The 19,184-nt window shown below is 54.8% G+C and overlaps 1 protein-coding gene across 2 annotated transcripts in view; it reads left to right on the forward strand.

Annotated features, from left to right (window-relative positions):
* The window catches only part of LOC139552738 (A disintegrin and metalloproteinase with thrombospondin motifs 2-like), a 112,778-nt gene that overhangs the window by 64,380 nt on the left and 29,214 nt on the right, over positions 1-19,184 (forward strand). For both annotated transcript variants that reach the window (XM_071364764.1, XM_071364765.1), the window contains exon 13: positions 1,728-1,861. In XM_071364764.1, coding sequence (XP_071220865.1) covers positions 1,728-1,861 — 134 coding nt within the window. The remainder of the gene's footprint in view (positions 1-1,727; positions 1,862-19,184) is intronic.

The following is a 19,184-nucleotide window of genomic DNA, read 5'->3' on the forward strand; positions in this document are numbered from 1 at the left end:
GGGACTGATTGGTTTACTGGGGAATCTGAGAGGTCCCGGCTCAAACAAATACACAGACAGCACTGCTGGTACACACACACACACACACACACACACACACACACACACACACACACACACACACACACACACACACACACACACACACACACACACACACACACACACACACACACACACACACACACACACACACACACACACACACACACACACACACACACACACACACACACACACACACACACACACACACACACACACACACACACACACACACACACACACACACACACACACACACACACACACACACACACACACACACACACACACACACACACACACACACACACACACACACACACACACACACACACACACACACACACACACACACACACACACACACACACACACACACACACACACACACACACACACACACACACACACACACACACACACACACACACACACACACACACACACACACACACACACACACACACACACACACACACACACACACACACACACACACACACACACACACACACACACACACACACACACACACACACACACACACACACACACACACACACACACACACACACACACACACACACACACACACACACACACACACACACACACACACACACACACACACACACACACACACACACACACACACACACACACACACACACACACACACACACACACACACACACACACACACACACACACACACACACACACACACACACACACACACACACACACACACACACACACACACACACACACACACACACACACACACACACACACACACACACACACACACACACACACACACACACACACACACACACACACACACACACACACACACACACACACACACACACACACACACACACACACACACACACACACACACACACACACACACACACACACACACACACACACACACACACACACACACACACACACACACACACACACACACACACACACACACACACACACACACACACACACACACACACACACACACACAAAAGCAGGCCACGCCACTCCACATGTCGAGGGAACATTGGTCAGGCCAGTGTTTGAATAAGGACACATGGAAAGGTCATTACTGAGGAATCTCCTGCTTTCCTCCACGTGGAAGATTGTTACTGCTTTTTTTGATTAGCTTTATAAATGAAGGGTCTTTTTACTCCCTGAAACTGCCTCTTCCATGCTTGTGTTGTTGTACATGTGTATCATTATGACTAGAGTGCCTGCATACAGCCCTTAGCCGTGGTATATTGGCCATATACCACAAACCTCTGAGGTGCCTTAATGCTATTATAAACTGGTTACCAATGTTTTGTCATACCCGTGGTATACGGTCTGGTATACCACGGCTGTCAGCCAGTCAGCATTCAGGGTTCGAACCACCCAGTTTATAATGTAGAATTCTAAATACTGTTTGTTCAGATGGTTTCATTTGTGCTCGTGTGGAATGGACAGGAGTACAGTTTACCATGCCAGTGACTCAGAAGTCATGCATCTCTCTAGAAAAACACATATTGTTACTACCTTAATGAAAGCCTGTTCAAAAGGTTAACACAGTAGTCAAAGAAAGCTGAAGACTTCTGTATGACGATAATTCCTTCATTAATCCCTGTATCCTGTCCCCCTCTCCTCTGCTCTCTGTACTGTAGTTGATGAGAGATGCGAGCTCTACTGCCAGTCTAAGGAGACAGGAGATGTGGTGGCCATGAACAGGATGGTGCATGATGGCACACGCTGCTCCTACAAAGACTCCTACAGTATCTGTGTACGGGGAGACTGTGAGGTAGGCATCGCCCCGGTCTTGTGGCCTATATCCACAAGTCATGCATGAAGGAACATTATCCTCCTCATTAAATATTACCAAAAACATTAAGTTGTCTTATACGATCGGCTGCTACTGGCTAGTTCCTCTGGTAGGGTGCATATGAAGTTAGGACTGTTTTTCATATAGGTTTGATAAACTGTTATCCATACTGATGAGAACCACTGCACCCACATGCATATTCAGTCACGCACACACTCTCTTTGTCCTGAATGACCCATCCAGGTCCACTCCTCTCCCTGATCCTCTACTCCCATACACTGACCCATCCAGGTCCACTCCTCTCCCTGATCCCATACTCCCATACACTGACCCATCCAGGTCCACTCCCTCTCCCTGATCCTCTACTCCCATACACTGACCCATCCAGGTCCACTCCTCTCCCTGATCCCATACTCCCATACACTGACCCATCCAGGTCCACTCCTCTCCCTGATCCCATACTCCCATACACTGACCCATCCAGGTCCACTCCTCTCCCTGATCCCATACTCCCATACACTGACCCATCCAGGTCCACTCCTCTCCCTGATCCCATACTCCCATACACTGACCCATCCAGGTCCACTCCTCTCCCTGATCCCATACTCCCATACACTGACCCATCCAGGTCCACTCCTCTCCCTGATCCTCTACTCCCATACACTGACCCATCCAGGTCCACTCCTCTCCCTGATCCCATACTCCCATACACTGACACATCCAGGTCCACTCCTCTCCCTGATCCCATACTCCCATACACTGACCCATCCAGGTCCACTCCTCTCCCTGATCCCATACTCCCATACACTGACCCATCCAGGTCCACTCCTCTCCCTGATCCCATACTCCCATACACTGACCCATCCAGGTCCACTCCTCTCCCTGATCCCATACTCCCATACACTGACCCATCCAGGTCCACTCCTCTCCCTGATCCCATACTCCCATACACTGACCCATCCAGGTCCACTCCTCTCCCTGATCCTCTACTCCCATACACTGACCCATCCAGGTCCACTCCTCTCCCTGATCCTCTACTCCCATACACTGACCCATCCAGGTCCACTCCTCTCCCTGATCCTCTACTCCCATACACTGACCCATCCAGGTCCACTCCTCTCCCTGATCCTCTACTCCCATACACTGACCCATCCAGGTTCACTCCTCTCCCTGATCCTCTACTCCCATACACTGACCCATCCAGGTTCACTCCTCTCCCTGATCCTCTACTCCCATACACTGACCCATCCAGGTCCACTCCTCTCCCTGATCCTCTACTCCCATACACTGACCCATCCAGGTCCACTCCCTCTCCCTGATCCTCTACTCCCATACACTGACCCATCCAGGTTCACTCCTCTCCCTGATCCCATACTCCCATACACTGACCCATCCAGGTTCACTCCTCTCCCTGATCCCATACTCCCATACACTGACCCATCCAGGTCCACTCCTCTCCCTGATCCCATACTCCCATACACTGACCCATCCAGGTCCACTCCTCTCCCTGATCCTCCACTCCCATACACTGACCCATCCAGGTCCACTCCTCTCCCTGATCCTCTACTCCCATACACTGACCCATCCAGGTCCACTCCTCTCCCTGATCCCATACTCCCATACACTGACCCATCCAGGTCCACTCCTCTCCCTGATCCTCTACTCCCAAACACTGACCCATCCAGGTCCACTCCTCTCCCTGATCCTCTACTCCCATACACTGACCCATCCAGGTCCACTCCTCTCCCTGATCCTCTACTCCCATACACTGACCCATCCAGGTTCACTCCTCTCCCTGATCCCATACTCCCATACACTGACCCATCCAGGTTCACTCCTCTCCCTGATCCTCTACTCCCAAACACTGACCCATCCAGGTCCACTCCTCTCCCTGATCCTCTACTCCCATACACTGACCCATCCAGGTCCACTCCTCTCCCTGATCCTCTACTCCCATACACTGACCCATCCAGGTCCACTCCTCTCCCTGATCCCATACTCCCATACACTGACCCATCCAGGTCCACTCCTCTCCCTGATCCCATACTCCCATACACTGACCCATCCAGGTCCACTCCTCTCCCTGATCCCATACTCCCATACACTGACCCATCCAGGTCCACTCCTCTCCCTGATCCTCTACTCCCATACACTGACCCATCCAGGTCCACTCCTCTCCCTGATCCCATACTCCCATACACTGACACATCCAGGTCCACTCCTCTCCCTGATCCCATACTCCCATACACTGACCCATCCAGGTCCACTCCTCTCCCTGATCCCATACTCCCATACACTGACCCATCCAGGTCCACTCCTCTCCCTGATCCCATACTCCCATACACTGACCCATCCAGGTCCACTCCTCTCCCTGATCCCATACTCCCATACACTGACCCATCCAGGTCCACTCCTCTCCCTGATCCCATACTCCCATACACTGACCCATCCAGGTCCACTCCTCTCCCTGATCCCATACTCCCATACACTGACCCATCCAGGTCCACTCCTCTCCCTGATCCTCTACTCCCATACACTGACCCATCCAGGTCCACTCCTCTCCCTGATCCTCTACTCCCATACACTGACCCATCCAGGTCCACTCCTCTCCCTGATCCTCTACTCCCATACACTGACCCATCCAGGTCCACTCCTCTCCCTGATCCTCTACTCCCATACACTGACCCATCCAGGTTCACTCCTCTCCCTGATCCTCTACTCCCATACACTGACCCATCCAGGTCCACTCCTCTCCCTGATCCTCTACTCCCATACACTGACCCATCCAGGTCCACTCCCTCTCCCTGATCCTCTACTCCCATACACTGACCCATCCAGGTTCACTCCTCTCCCTGATCCCATACTCCCATACACTGACCCATCCAGGTTCACTCCTCTCCCTGATCCCATACTCCCATACACTGACCCATCCAGGTCCACTCCTCTCCCTGATCCCATACTCCCATACACTGACCCATCCAGGTCCACTCCTCTCCCTGATCCTCCACTCCCATACACTGACCCATCCAGGTCCACTCCTCTCCCTGATCCTCTACTCCCATACACTGACCCATCCAGGTCCACTCCTCTCCCTGATCCCATACTCCCATACACTGACCCATCCAGGTCCACTCCTCTCCCTGATCCTCTACTCCCAAACACTGACCCATCCAGGTCCACTCCTCTCCCTGATCCTCTACTCCCATACACTGACCCATCCAGGTCCACTCCTCTCCCTGATCCTCTACTCCCATACACTGACCCATCCAGGTTCACTCCTCTCCCTGATCCCATACTCCCATACACTGACCCATCCAGGTTCACTCCTCTCCCTGATCCTCTACTCCCAAACACTGACCCATCCAGGTCCACTCCTCTCCCTGATCCTCTACTCCCATACACTGACCCATCCAGGTCCACTCCTCTCCCTGATCCTCTACTCCCATACACTGACCCATCCAGGTCCACTCCTCTCCCTGATCCCATACTCCCATACACTGACCCATCCAGGTTCACTCCTCTCCCTGATCCTCTACTCCCAAACACTGACCCATCCAGGTCCACTCCTCTCCCTGATCCTCTACTCCCATACACTGACCCATCCAGGTCCACTCCTCTCCCTGATCCCATACTACCATACACTGACCCATCCAGGTCCACTCCTCTCCCTGATCCCATACTCCCATACACTGACCCATCCAGGTTCACTCCTCTCCCTGATCCCATACTCCCATACACTGACCCATCCAGGTTCACTCCTCTCCCTGATCCCATACTCCCATACACTGACCCATCCAGGTCCACTCCTCTCCCTGATCCCATACTCCCATACACTGACCCATCCAGGTTCACTCCTCTCCCTGATCCCATACTCCCATACACTGACCCATCCAGGTCCACTCCTCTCCCTGATCCTCTACTCCCATACACTGACCCATCCAGGTCCACTCCTCTCCCTGATCCCATACTCCCATACACTGACCCATCCAGGTTCACTCCTCTCCCTGATCCTCTACTCCCATACACTGACCCATCCAGGTCCACTCCTCTTCCTGATCCCATACTCCCATACACTGACCCATCCAGGTTCACTCCTCTCCCTGATCCTCTACTCCCATACACTGACCCATCCAGGTTCACTCCTTTCCCTGATCCCATACTCCCATACACTGACCCATCCAGGTTCACTCCTCTCCCTGATCCTCTACTCCCATACACTGACCCATCCAGGTCCACTCCTCTCCCTGATCCCATACTCCCATACACTGACCCATCCAGGTTCACTCCTCTCCCTGATCCTCTACTCCCATACACTGACCCATCCAGGTCCACTCCTCTCCCTGATCCCATACTCCCATACACTGACCCATCCAGGTCCACTCCTCTCCCTGATCCTCCACTCCCATACACTGACCCATCCAGGTCCACTCCTCTCCCTGATCCTCTACTCCCATACACTGACCCATCCAGGTCCACTCCTCTCCCTGATCCCATACTCCCATACACTGACCCATCCAGGTCCACTCCTCTCCCTGATCCCATACTCCCATACACTGACCCATCCAGGTTCACTCCTCTCCCTGATCCTCTACTCCCATACACTGACCCATCCAGGTCCACTCCTCTCCCTGATCCTCTACTCCCATACACTGACCCATCCAGGTCCACTCCTCTCCCTGATCCTCTACTCCCATACACTGACCCATCCAGGTTCACTCCTCTCCCTGATCCTCTACTCCCATACACTGACCCATCCAGGTCCACTCCTCTCCCTGATCCTCCACTCCCATACACTGACCCATCCAGGTTCACTCCTCTCCCTGATCCCATACTCCCATACACTGACCCATCCAGGTCCACTCCCTCTCCCTGATCCTCCACTCCCATACACTGACCCATCCAGGTTCACTCCTCTCCCTGATCCCATACTCCCATACACTGACCCATCCAGGTCCACTCCTCTCCCTGATCCTCTACTCCCATACACTGACCCATCCAGGTCCACTCCTCTCCCTGATCCCATACTCCCATACACTGACCCATCCAGGTTCACTCCTCTCCCTGATCCTCTACTCCCATACACTGACCCATCCAGGTCCACTCCTCTCCCTGATCCCATACTCCCATACACTGACCCATCCAGGTTCACTCCTCTCCCTGATCCTCTACTCCCATACACTGACCCATCCAGGTCCACTCCTCTCCCTGATCCCATACTCCCATACACTGACCCATCCAGGTTCACTCCTCTCCCTGATCCCATACTCCCATACACTGACCCATCCAGGTCCACTCCTCTCCCTGATCCCATACTCCCATACACTGACCCATCCAGGTCCACTCCTCTCCCTGATCCTCTACTCCCATACACTGACCCATCCAGGTCCACTCCTCTCCCTGATCCTCTACTCCCATACACTGACCCATCCAGGTCCACTCCTCTCCCTGATCCTCTACTCCCATACACTGACCCATCCAGGTCCACTCCTCTCCCTGATCCTCTACTCCCATACACTGACCCATCCAGGTTCACTCCTCTCCCTGATCCTCTACTCCCATACACTGACCCATCCAGGTCCACTCCCTCTCCCTGATCCTCTACTCCCATACACTGACCCATCCAGGTCCACTCCTCTCCCTGATCCCATACTCCCATACACTGACCCATCCAGGTTCACTCCTCTCCCTGATCCCATACTCCCATACACTGACCCATCCAGGTCCACTCCTCTCCCTGATCCCATACTCCCATACACTGACCCATCCAGGTCCACTCCTCTCCCTGATCCTCTACTCCCATACACTGACCCATCCAGGTCCACTCCTCTCCCTGATCCTCTACTCCCATACACTGACCCATCCAGGTCCACTCCTCTCCCTGATCCTCTACTCCCGTACACTGACCCATCCAGGTCCACTCCTCTCCCTGATCCTCTACTCCCATACTTTGACCCATCCAGGTTCACTCCTCTCCCTGATCCTCTACTCCCATACACTGACCCATCCAGGTCCACTCCTCTCCCTGATCCTCTACTCCCATACACTGACCCATCCAGGTCCACTCCCTCTCCCTGATCCTCTACTCCCATACACTGACCCATCCAGGTTCACTCCTCTCCCTGATCCCATACTCCCATACACTGACCCATCCAGGTTCACTCCTCTCCCTGATCCCATACTCCCATACACTGACCCATCCAGGTCCACTCCTCTCCCTGATCCCATACTCCCATACACTGACCCGTCCAGGTCCACTCCTCTCCCTGATCCTCCACTCCCATACACTGACCCATCCAGGTCCACTCCTCTCCCTGATCCTCTACTCCCATACACTGACCCATCCAGGTCCACTCCTCTCCCTGATCCTCTACTCCCATACACTGACCCATCCAGGTCCACTCCTCTCCCTGATCCCATACTCCCATACACTGACCCATCCAGGTCCACTCCTCTCCCTGATCCTCTACTCCCATACACTGACCCATCCAGGTCCACTCCTCTCCCTGATCCTCTACTCCCATACACTGACCCATCCAGGTCCACTCCTCTCCCTGATCCTCTACTCCCGTACACTGACCCATCCAGGTCCACTCCTCTCCCTGATCCTCTACTCCCATACTTTGACCCATCCAGGTTCACTCCTCTCCCTGATCCTCTACTCCCATACACTGACCCATCCAGGTCCACTCCTCTCCCTGATCCTCTACTCCCATACACTGACCCATCCAGGTCCACTCCCTCTCCCTGATCCTCTACTCCCATACACTGACCCATCCAGGTTCACTCCTCTCCCTGATCCCATACTCCCATACACTGACCCATCCAGGTTCACTCCTCTCCCTGATCCCATACTCCCATACACTGACCCATCCAGGTCCACTCCTCTCCCTGATCCCATACTCCCATACACTGACCCGTCCAGGTCCACTCCTCTCCCTGATCCTCCACTCCCATACACTGACCCATCCAGGTCCACTCCTCTCCCTGATCCTCTACTCCCATACACTGACCCATCCAGGTCCACTCCTCTCCCTGATCCCATACTCCCATACACTGACCCATCCATGTCCACTCCTCTCCCTGATCCTCTACTCCCAAACACTGACCCATCCAGGTCCACTCCTCTCCCTGATCCTCTACTCCCATACACTGACCCATCCAGGTCCACTCCTCTCCCTGATCCTCTACTCCCATACACTGACCCATCCAGGTTCACTCCTCTCCCTGATCCCATACTCCCATACACTGACCCATCCAGGTTCACTCCTCTCCCTGATCCTCTACTCCCAAACACTGACCCATCCAGGTCCACTCCTCTCCCTGATCCTCTACTCCCATACACTGACCCATCCAGGTCCACTCCTCTCCCTGATCCTCTACTCCCATACACTGACCCATCCAGGTCCACTCCTCTCCCTGATCCCATACTCCCATACACTGACCCATCCAGGTTCACTCCTCTCCCTGATCCTCTACTCCCAAACACTGACCCATCCAGGTCCACTCCTCTCCCTGATCCTCTACTCCCATACACTGACCCATCCAGGTCCACTCCTCTCCCTGATCCCATACTACCATACACTGACCCATCCAGGTCCACTCCTCTCCCTGATCCCATACTCCCATACACTGACCCATCCAGGTTCACTCCTCTCCCTGATCCCATACTCCCATACACTGACCCATCCAGGTTCACTCCTCTCCCTGATCCTCTACTCCCATACACTGACCCATCCAGGTCCACTCCTCTCCCTGATCCCATACTCCCATACACTGACCCATCCAGGTTCACTCCTCTCCCTGATCCTCTACTCCCATACACTGACCCATCCAGGTCCACTCCTCTCCCTGATCCCATACTCCCATACACTGACCCATCCAGGTCCACTCCTCTCCCTGATCCTCCACTCCCATACACTGACCCATCCAGGTCCACTCCTCTCCCTGATCCTCTACTCCCATACACTGACCCATCCAGGTTCACTCCTCTCCCTGATCCCATACTCCCATACACTGACCCATCCAGGTTCACTCCTCTCCCTGATCCCATACTCCCATACACTGACCCATCCAGGTTCACTCCTCTCCCTGATCCTCTACTCCCATACACTGACCCATCCAGGTTCACTCCTCTCCCTGATCCTCTACTCCCATACACTGACCCATCCAGGTCCACTCCTCTCCCTGATCCCATACTCCCATACACTGACCCATCCAGGTTCACTCCTCTCCCTGATCCTCTACTCCCATACACTGACCCATCCAGGTCCACTCCTCTCCCTGATCCCATACTCCCATACACTGACCCATCCAGGTCCACTCCTCTCCCTGATCCTCCACTCCCATACACTGACCCATCCAGGTCCCCTCCTCTCCCTGATCCTCTACTCCCATACACTGACCCATCCAGGTCCACTCCTCTCCCTGATCCCATACTCCCATACACTGACCCATCCAGGTCCACTCCTCTCCCTGATCCCATACTCCCATACACTGACCCATCCAGGTTCACTCCTCTCCCTGATCCTCTACTCCCATACACTGACCCATCCAGGTCCACTCCTCTCCCTGATCCTCCACTCCCATACACTGACCCATCCAGGTTCACTCCTCTCCCTGATCCCATACTCCCATACACTGACCCATCCAGGTCCACTCCCTCTCCCTGATCCTCCACTCCCATACACTGACCCATCCAGGTTCACTCCTCTCCCTGATCCCATACTCCCATACACTGACCCATCCAGGTCCACTCCTCTCCCTGATCCTCTACTCCCATACACTGACCCATCCAGGTCCACTCCTCTCCCTGATCCCATACTCCCATACACTGACCCATCCAGGTTCACTCCTCTCCCTGATCCTCTACTCCCATACACTGACCCATCCAGGTCCACTCCTCTCCCTGATCCCATACTCCCATACTCTGACCCATCCAGGTTCACTCCTCTCCCTGATCCCATACTCCCATACACTGACCCATCCAGGTCCACTCCTCTCCCTGATCCTCTACTCCCATACACTGACCCATCCAGGTCCACTCCTCTCCCTGATCCCATACTACCATACACTGACCCATCCAGGTCCACTCCTCTCCCTGATCCTCTACTCCCATACACTGACCCATCCAGGTTCACTCCTCTACCTGATCCCATACTCCCATACACTGACCCATCCAGGTTCACTCCTCTCCCTGATCCTCTACTCCCATACACTGACCCATCCAGGTTCACTCCTCTCCCTGATCCCATACTCCCATACACTGACCCATCCAGGTTCACTCCTCTCCCTGATCCTCTACTCCCATACACTGACCCATCCAGGTCCACTCCTCTCCCTGATCCCATACTCCCATACACTGACCCATCCAGGTTCACTCCTCTCCCTGATCCTCTACTCCCATACACTGACCCATCCAGGTCCACTCCTCTCCCTGATCCCATACTCCCATACACTGACCCATCCAGGTCCACTCCTCTCCCTGATCCTCTACTCCCATACACTGACCCCTCCAGGTCCACTCCTCTCCCTGATCCTCTACTCCCATACACTGACCCATCCAGGTCCACTCCTCTCCCTGATCCCATACTCCCATACACTGACCCATCCAGGTCCACTCCTCTCCCTGATCCCATACTCCCATACACTGACCCATCCAGGTTCACTCCTCTCCCTGATCCTCTACTCCCATACACTGACCCATCCAGGTCCACTCCTCTCCCTGATCCTCTACTCCCATACACTGACCCATCCAGGTCCACTCCTCTCCCTGATCCTCTACTCCCATACACTGACCCATCCAGGTTCACTCCTCTCCCTGATCCTCTACTCCCATACACTGACCCATCCAGGTCCACTCCTCTCCCTGATCCTCCACTCCCATACACTGACCCATCCAGGTTCACTCCTCTCCCTGATCCCATACTCCCATACACTGACCCATCCAGGTCCACTCCCTCTCCCTGATCCTCCACTCCCATACACTGACCCATCCAGGTTCACTCCTCTCCCTGATCCCATACTCCCATACACTGACCCATCCAGGTCCACTCCTCTCCCTGATCCTCTACTCCCATACACTGACCCATCCAGGTCCACTCCTCTCCCTGATCCCATACTCCCATACACTGACCCATCCAGGTTCACTCCTCTCCCTGATCCTCTACTCCCATACACTGACCCATCCAGGTCCACTCCTCTCCCTGATCCCATACTCCCATACACTGACCCATCCAGGTTCACTCCTCTCCCTGATCCTCTACTCCCATACACTGACCCATCCAGGTCCACTCCTCTCCCTGATCCCATACTCCCATACACTGACCCATCCAGGTTCACTCCTCTCCCTGATCCCATACTCCCATACACTGACCCATCCAGGTCCACTCCTCTCCCTGATCCTCTACTCCCATACACTGACCCATCCAGGTCCACTCCTCTCCCTGATCCCATACTCCCATACACTGACCCATCCAGGTTCACTCCTCTCCCTGATCCTCTACTCCCATACACTGACCCATCCAGGTCCACTCCTCTCCCTGATCCCATACTCCCATACACTGACCCATCCAGGTTCACTCCTCTCCCTGATCCTCTACTCCCATACACTGACCCATCCAGGTCCACTCCTCTCCCTGATCCCATACTCCCATACACTGACCCATCCAGGTTCACTCCTCTCCCTGATCCCATACTCCCATACACTGACCCATCCAGGTCCACTCCTCTCCCTGATCCCATACTCCCATACACTGACCCATCCAGGTCCACTCCTCTCCCTGATCCTCTACTCCCATACACTGACCCATCCAGGTCCACTCCTCTCCCTGATCCTCTACTCCCATACACTGACCCATCCAGGTCCACTCCTCTCCCTGATCCTCTACTCCCATACACTGACCCATCCAGGTCCACTCCTCTCCCTGATCCTCTACTCCCATACACTGACCCATCCAGGTTCACTCCTCTCCCTGATCCTCTACTCCCATACACTGACCCATCCAGGTCCACTCCCTCTCCCTGATCCTCTACTCCCATACACTGACCCATCCAGGTCCACTCCTCTCACTGATCCCATACTCCCATACACTGACCCATCCAGGTTCACTCCTCTCCCTGATCCCATACTCCCATACACTGACCCATCCAGGTCCACTCCTCTCCCTGATCCCATACTCCCATACACTGACCCATCCAGGTCCACTCCTCTCCCTGATCCTCTACTCCCATACACTGACCCATCCAGGTCCACTCCTCTCCCTGATCCTCTACTCCCATACACTGACCCCATCCAGGTCCACTCCTCTCCCTGATCCTCTACTCCCGTACACTGACCCATCCAGGTCCACTCCTCTCCCTGATCCTCTACTCCCATACACTGACCCATCCAGGTTCACTCCTCTCCCTGATCCTCTACTCCCATACACTGACCCATCCAGGTCCACTCCTCTCCCTGATCCTCTACTCCCATACACTGACCCATCCAGGTCCACTCCCTCTCCCTGATCCTCTACTCCCATACACTGACCCATCCAGGTTCACTCCTCTCCCTGATCCCATACTCCCATACACTGACCCATCCAGGTTCACTCCTCTCCCTGATCCCATACTCCCATACACTGACCCATCCAGGTCCACTCCTCTCCCTGATCCCATACTCCCATACACTGACCCATCCAGGTCCACTCCTCTCCCTGATCCTCCACTCCCATACACTGACCCATCCAGGTCCACTCCTCTCCCTGATCCTCTACTCCCATACACTGACCCATCCAGGTCCACTCCTCTCCCTGATCCCATACTCCCATACACTGACCCATCCAGGTCCACTCCTCTCCCTGATCCTCTACTCCCAAACACTGACCCATCCAGGTCCACTCCTCTCCCTGATCCTCTACTCCCATACACTGACCCATCCAGGTCCACCCCTCTCCCTGATCCTCTACTCCCATACACTGACCCATCCAGGTTCACTCCTCTCCCTGATCCCATACTCCCATACACTGACCCATCCAGGTTCACTCCTCTCCCTGATCCTCTACTCCCAAACACTGACCCATCCAGGTCCACTCCTCTCCCTGATTCTCTACTCCCATACACTGACCCATCCAGGTCCACTCCTCTCCCTGATCCTCTACTCCCATACACTGACCCATCCAGGTCCACTCCTCTCCCTGATCCCATACTCCCATACACTGACCCATCCAGGTTCACTCCTCTCCCTGATCCTCTACTCCCAAACACTGACCCATCCAGGTCCACTCCTCTCCCTGATCCTCTACTCCCATACACTGACCCATCCAGGTCCACTCCTCTCCCTGATCCCATACTACCATACACTGACCCATCCAGGTCCACTCCTCTCCCTGATCCCATACTCCCATACACTGACCCATCCAGGTTCACTCCTCTCCCTGATCCTCTACTCCCATACACTGACCCACCCAGGTCCACTCCTCTCCCTGATCCCATACTCCCATACACTGACCCATCCAGGTCCACTCCTCTCCCTGATCCTCCACTCCCATACACTGACCCATCCAGGTCCACTCCTCTCCCTGATCCTCTACTCCCATACACTGACCCATCCAGGTCCACTCCTCTCCCTGATCCCATACTCCCATACACTGACCCATCCAGGTCCACTCCTCTCCCTGATCCCATACTCCCATACACTGACCCATCCAGGTTCACTCCTCTCCCTGATCCTCTACTCCCATACACTGACCCATCCAGGTCCACTCCTCTCCCTGATCCTCTACTCCCATACACTGACCCATCCAGGTCCACTCCTCTCCCTGATCCTCTACTCCCATACACTGACCCATCCAGGTTCACTCCTCTCCCTGAACATCTACTCCCATACACTGACCCATCCAGGTCCACTCCTCTCCCTGATCCTCCACTCCCATACACTGACCCATCCAGGTTCACTCCTCTCCCTGATCCCATACTCCCATACACTGACCCATCCAGGTTCACTCCTCTCCCTGATCCTCTACTCCCATACACTGACCCATCCAGGTCCACTCCTCTCCCTGATCCCATACTCCCATACACTGACCCATCCAGGTTCACTCCTCTCCCTGATCCCATACTCCCATACACTGACCCATCCAGGTCCACTCCTCTCCCTGATCCCATACTCCCATACACTGACCCATCCAGGTCCACTCCTCTCCCTGATCCTCTACTCCCATACACTGACCCATCCAGGTCCACTCCTCTCCCTGATCCTATACTCCCATACACTGACCCATCCAGGTCCACTCCTCTCCCTGATCCTCTACTCCCATACACTGACCCATCCTGGTCCACTCCTCTCCCTGATCCTCTACTCCCATACACTGACCCATCCAGGTTCACTCCTCTCCCTGATCCTCTACTCCCATACACTGACCCATCCAGGTCCACTCCCTCTCCCTGATCCTCTACTCCCATACACTGACCCATCCAGGTCCACTCCTCTCCCTGATCCCATACTCCCATACACTGACCCATCCAGGTTCACTCCTCTCCCTGATCCCATACTCCCATACACTGACCCATCCAGGTCCACTCCTCTCCCTGATCCCATACTCCCATACACTGACCCATCCAGGTCCACTCCTCTCCCTGATCCTCTACTCCCATACACTGACCCATCCAGGTCCACTCCTCTCCCTGATCCTCTACTCCCATACACTGACCCATCCAGGTCCACTCCTCTCCCTGATCCTCTACTCCCATACACTGACCCATCCAGGTCCACTCCTCTCCCTGATCCTCTACTCCCATACACTGACCCATCCAGGTCCACTCCCTCTCCCTGATCCTCTACTCCCATACACTGACCCATCCAGGTTCACTCCTCTCCCTGATCCCATACTCCCATACACTGACCCATCCAGGTTTACTCCTCTCCCTGATCCCATACTCCCATACACTGACCCATCCAGGTCCACTCCTCTCCCTGATCCCATACTCCCATACACTGACCCATCCAGGTTCACTCCTCTCCCTGATCCTCTACTCCCATACACTGACCCATCCAGGTCCACTCCTCTCCCTGATCCCATACTCCCATACACTGACCCATCCAGGTCCACTCCTCTCCCTGATCCTCCACTCCCATACACTGACCCCTCCAGGTCCACTCCTCTCCCTGATCCTCTACTCCCATACACTGACCCATCCAGGTCCACTCCTCTCCCTGATCCCATACTCCCATACACTGACCCATCCAGGTCCACTCCTCTCCCTGATCCCATACTCCCATACACTGACCCATCCAGGTTCACTCCTCTCCCTGATCCTCTACTCCCATACACTGACCCATCCAGGTCCACTCCTCTCCCTGATCCTCTACTCCCATACACTGACCCATCCAGGTCCACTCCTCTCCCTGATCCCATACTCCCATACACTGACCCATCCAGGTTCACTCCTCTCCCTGATCCTCTACTCCCAAACACTGACCCATCCAGGTCCACTCCTCTCCCTGATCCTCTACTCCCATACACTGACCCATCCAGGTCCACTCCTCTCCCTGATCCCATACTACCATACACTGACCCATCCAGGTCCACTCCTCTCCCTGATCCCATACTCCCATACACTGACCCATCCAGGTTCACTCCTCTCCCTGATCCTCTACTCCCATACACTGACCCACCCAGGTCCACTCCTCTCCCTGATCCCATACTCCCATACACTGACCCATCCAGGTCCACTCCTCTCCCTGATCCTCCACTCCCATACACTGACCCATCCAGGTCCACTCCTCTCCCTGATCCTCTACTCCCATACACTGACCCATCCAGGTCCACTCCTCTCCCTGATCCCATACTCCCATACACTGACCCATCCAGGTCCACTCCTCTCCCTGATCCCATACTCCCATACACTGACCCATCCAGGTTCACTCCTCTCCCTGATCCTCTACTCCCATACACTGACCCATCCAGGTCCACTCCTCTCCCTGATCCTCTACTCCCATACACTGACCCATCCAGGTCCACTCCTCTCCCTGATCCTCTACTCCCATACACTGACCCATCCAGGTTCACTCCTCTCCCTGAACCTCTACTCCCATACACTGACCCATCCAGGTCCACTCCTCTCCCTGATCCTCCACTCCCATACACTGACCCATCCAGGTTCACTCCTCTCCCTGATCCCATACTCCCATACACTGACCCATCCAGGTTCACTCCTCTCCCTGATCCTCTACTCCCATACACTGACCCATCCAGGTCCACTCCTCTCCCTGATCCCATACTCCCATACACTGACCCATCCAGGTTCACTCCTCTCCCTGATCCCATACTCCCATACACTGACCCATCCAGGTCCACTCCTCTCCCTGATCCCATACTCCCATACACTGACCCATCCAGGTCCACTCCTCTCCCTGATCCTCTACTCCCATACACTGACCCATCCAGGTCCACTCCTCTCCCTGATCCTATACTCCCATACACTGACCCATCCAGGTCCACTCCTCTCCCTGATCCTCTACTCCCATACACTGACCCATCCAGGTCCACTCCTCTCCCTGATCCTCTACTCCCATACACTGACCCATCCAGGTTCACTCCTCTCCCTGATCCTCTACTCCCATACACTGACCCATCCAGGTCCACTCCCTCTCCCTGATCCTCTACTCCCATACACTGACCCATCCAGGTCCACTCCTCTCCCTGATCCCATACTCCCATACACTGACCCATCCAGGTTCACTCCTCTCCCTGATCCCATACTCCCATACACTGACCCATCCAGGTCCACTCCTCTCCCTGATCCCATACTCCCATACACTGACCCATCCAGGTCCACTCCTCTCCCTGATCCTCTACTCCCATACACTGACCCATCCAGGTCCACTCCTCTCCCTGATCCTCTACTCCCATACACTGACCCATCCAGGTCCACTCCTCTCCCTGATCCTCTACTCCCGTACACTGACCCATCCAGGTCCACTCCTCTCCCTGATCCTCTACTCCCATACACTGACCCATCCAGGTTCACTCCTCTCCCTGATCCTCTACTCCCATACACTGACCCATCCAGGTCCACTCCTCTCCCTGATCCTCTACTCCCATACACTGACCCATCCAGGTCCACTCCCTCTCCCTGATCCTCTACTCCCATACACTGACCCATCCAGGTTCACTCCTCTCCCTGATCCCATACTCCCATACACTGACCCATCCAGGTTCACTCCTCTCCCTGATCCCATACTCCCATACACTGACCCATCCAGGTCCACTCCTCTCCCTGATCCCATACTCCCATACACTGACCCATCCAGGTCCACTCCTCTCCCTGATCCTCCACTCCCATACACTGACCCATCCAGGTCCACTCCTCTCCCTGATCCTCTACTCCCATACACTGACCCATCCAGGTCCACTCCTCTCCCTGATCCCATACTCCCATACACTGACCCATCCAGGTCCACTCCTCTCCCTGATCCTCTACTCCCAAACACTGACCCATCCAGGTCCACTCCTCTCCCTGATCCTCTACTCCCATACACTGACCCATCCAGGTCCACTCCTCTCCCTGATCCTCTACTCCCATACACTGACCCATCCAGGTTCACTCCTCTCCCTGATCCCATACTCCCATACACTGACCCATCCAGGTTCACTCCTCTCCCTGATCCTCTACTCCCAAACACTGACCCATCCAGGTCCACTCCTCTCCCTGATCCTCTACTCCCATACACTGACCCATCCAGGTCCACTCCTCTCCCTGATCCTCTACTCCCATACACTGACCCATCCAGGTCCACTCCTCTCCCTGATCCCATACTCCCATACACTGACCCATCCAGGTTCACTCCTCTCCCTGATCCTCTACTCCCAAACACTGACCCATCCAGGTCCACTCCTCTCCCTGATCCTCTACTCCCATACACTGACCCATCCAGGTCCACTCCTCTCCCTGATCCCATACTACCATACACTGACCCATCCAGGTCCACTCCTCTCCCTGATCCCATACTCCCATACACTGACCCATCCAGGTTCACTCCTCTCCCTGATCCCATACTCCCATACACTGACCCATCCAGGTTCACTCCTCTCCCTGATCCCATACTCCCATACACTGACCCATCCAGGTCCACTCCTCTCCCTGATCCCATACTCCCATACACTGACCCATCCAGGTTCACTCCTCTCCCTGATCCCATACTCCCATACACTGACCCATCCAGGTCCACTCCTCTCCCTGATCCTCTACTCCCATACACTGACCCATCCAGGTCCACTCCTCTCCCTGATCCCATACTACCATACACTGACCCATCCAGGTC

This window comes from Salvelinus alpinus, chromosome 24 (genome assembly GCF_045679555.1).
Source record: "Salvelinus alpinus chromosome 24, SLU_Salpinus.1, whole genome shotgun sequence".
NCBI classification, from domain to species: Eukaryota; Metazoa; Chordata; class Actinopteri; order Salmoniformes; family Salmonidae; genus Salvelinus; species Salvelinus alpinus.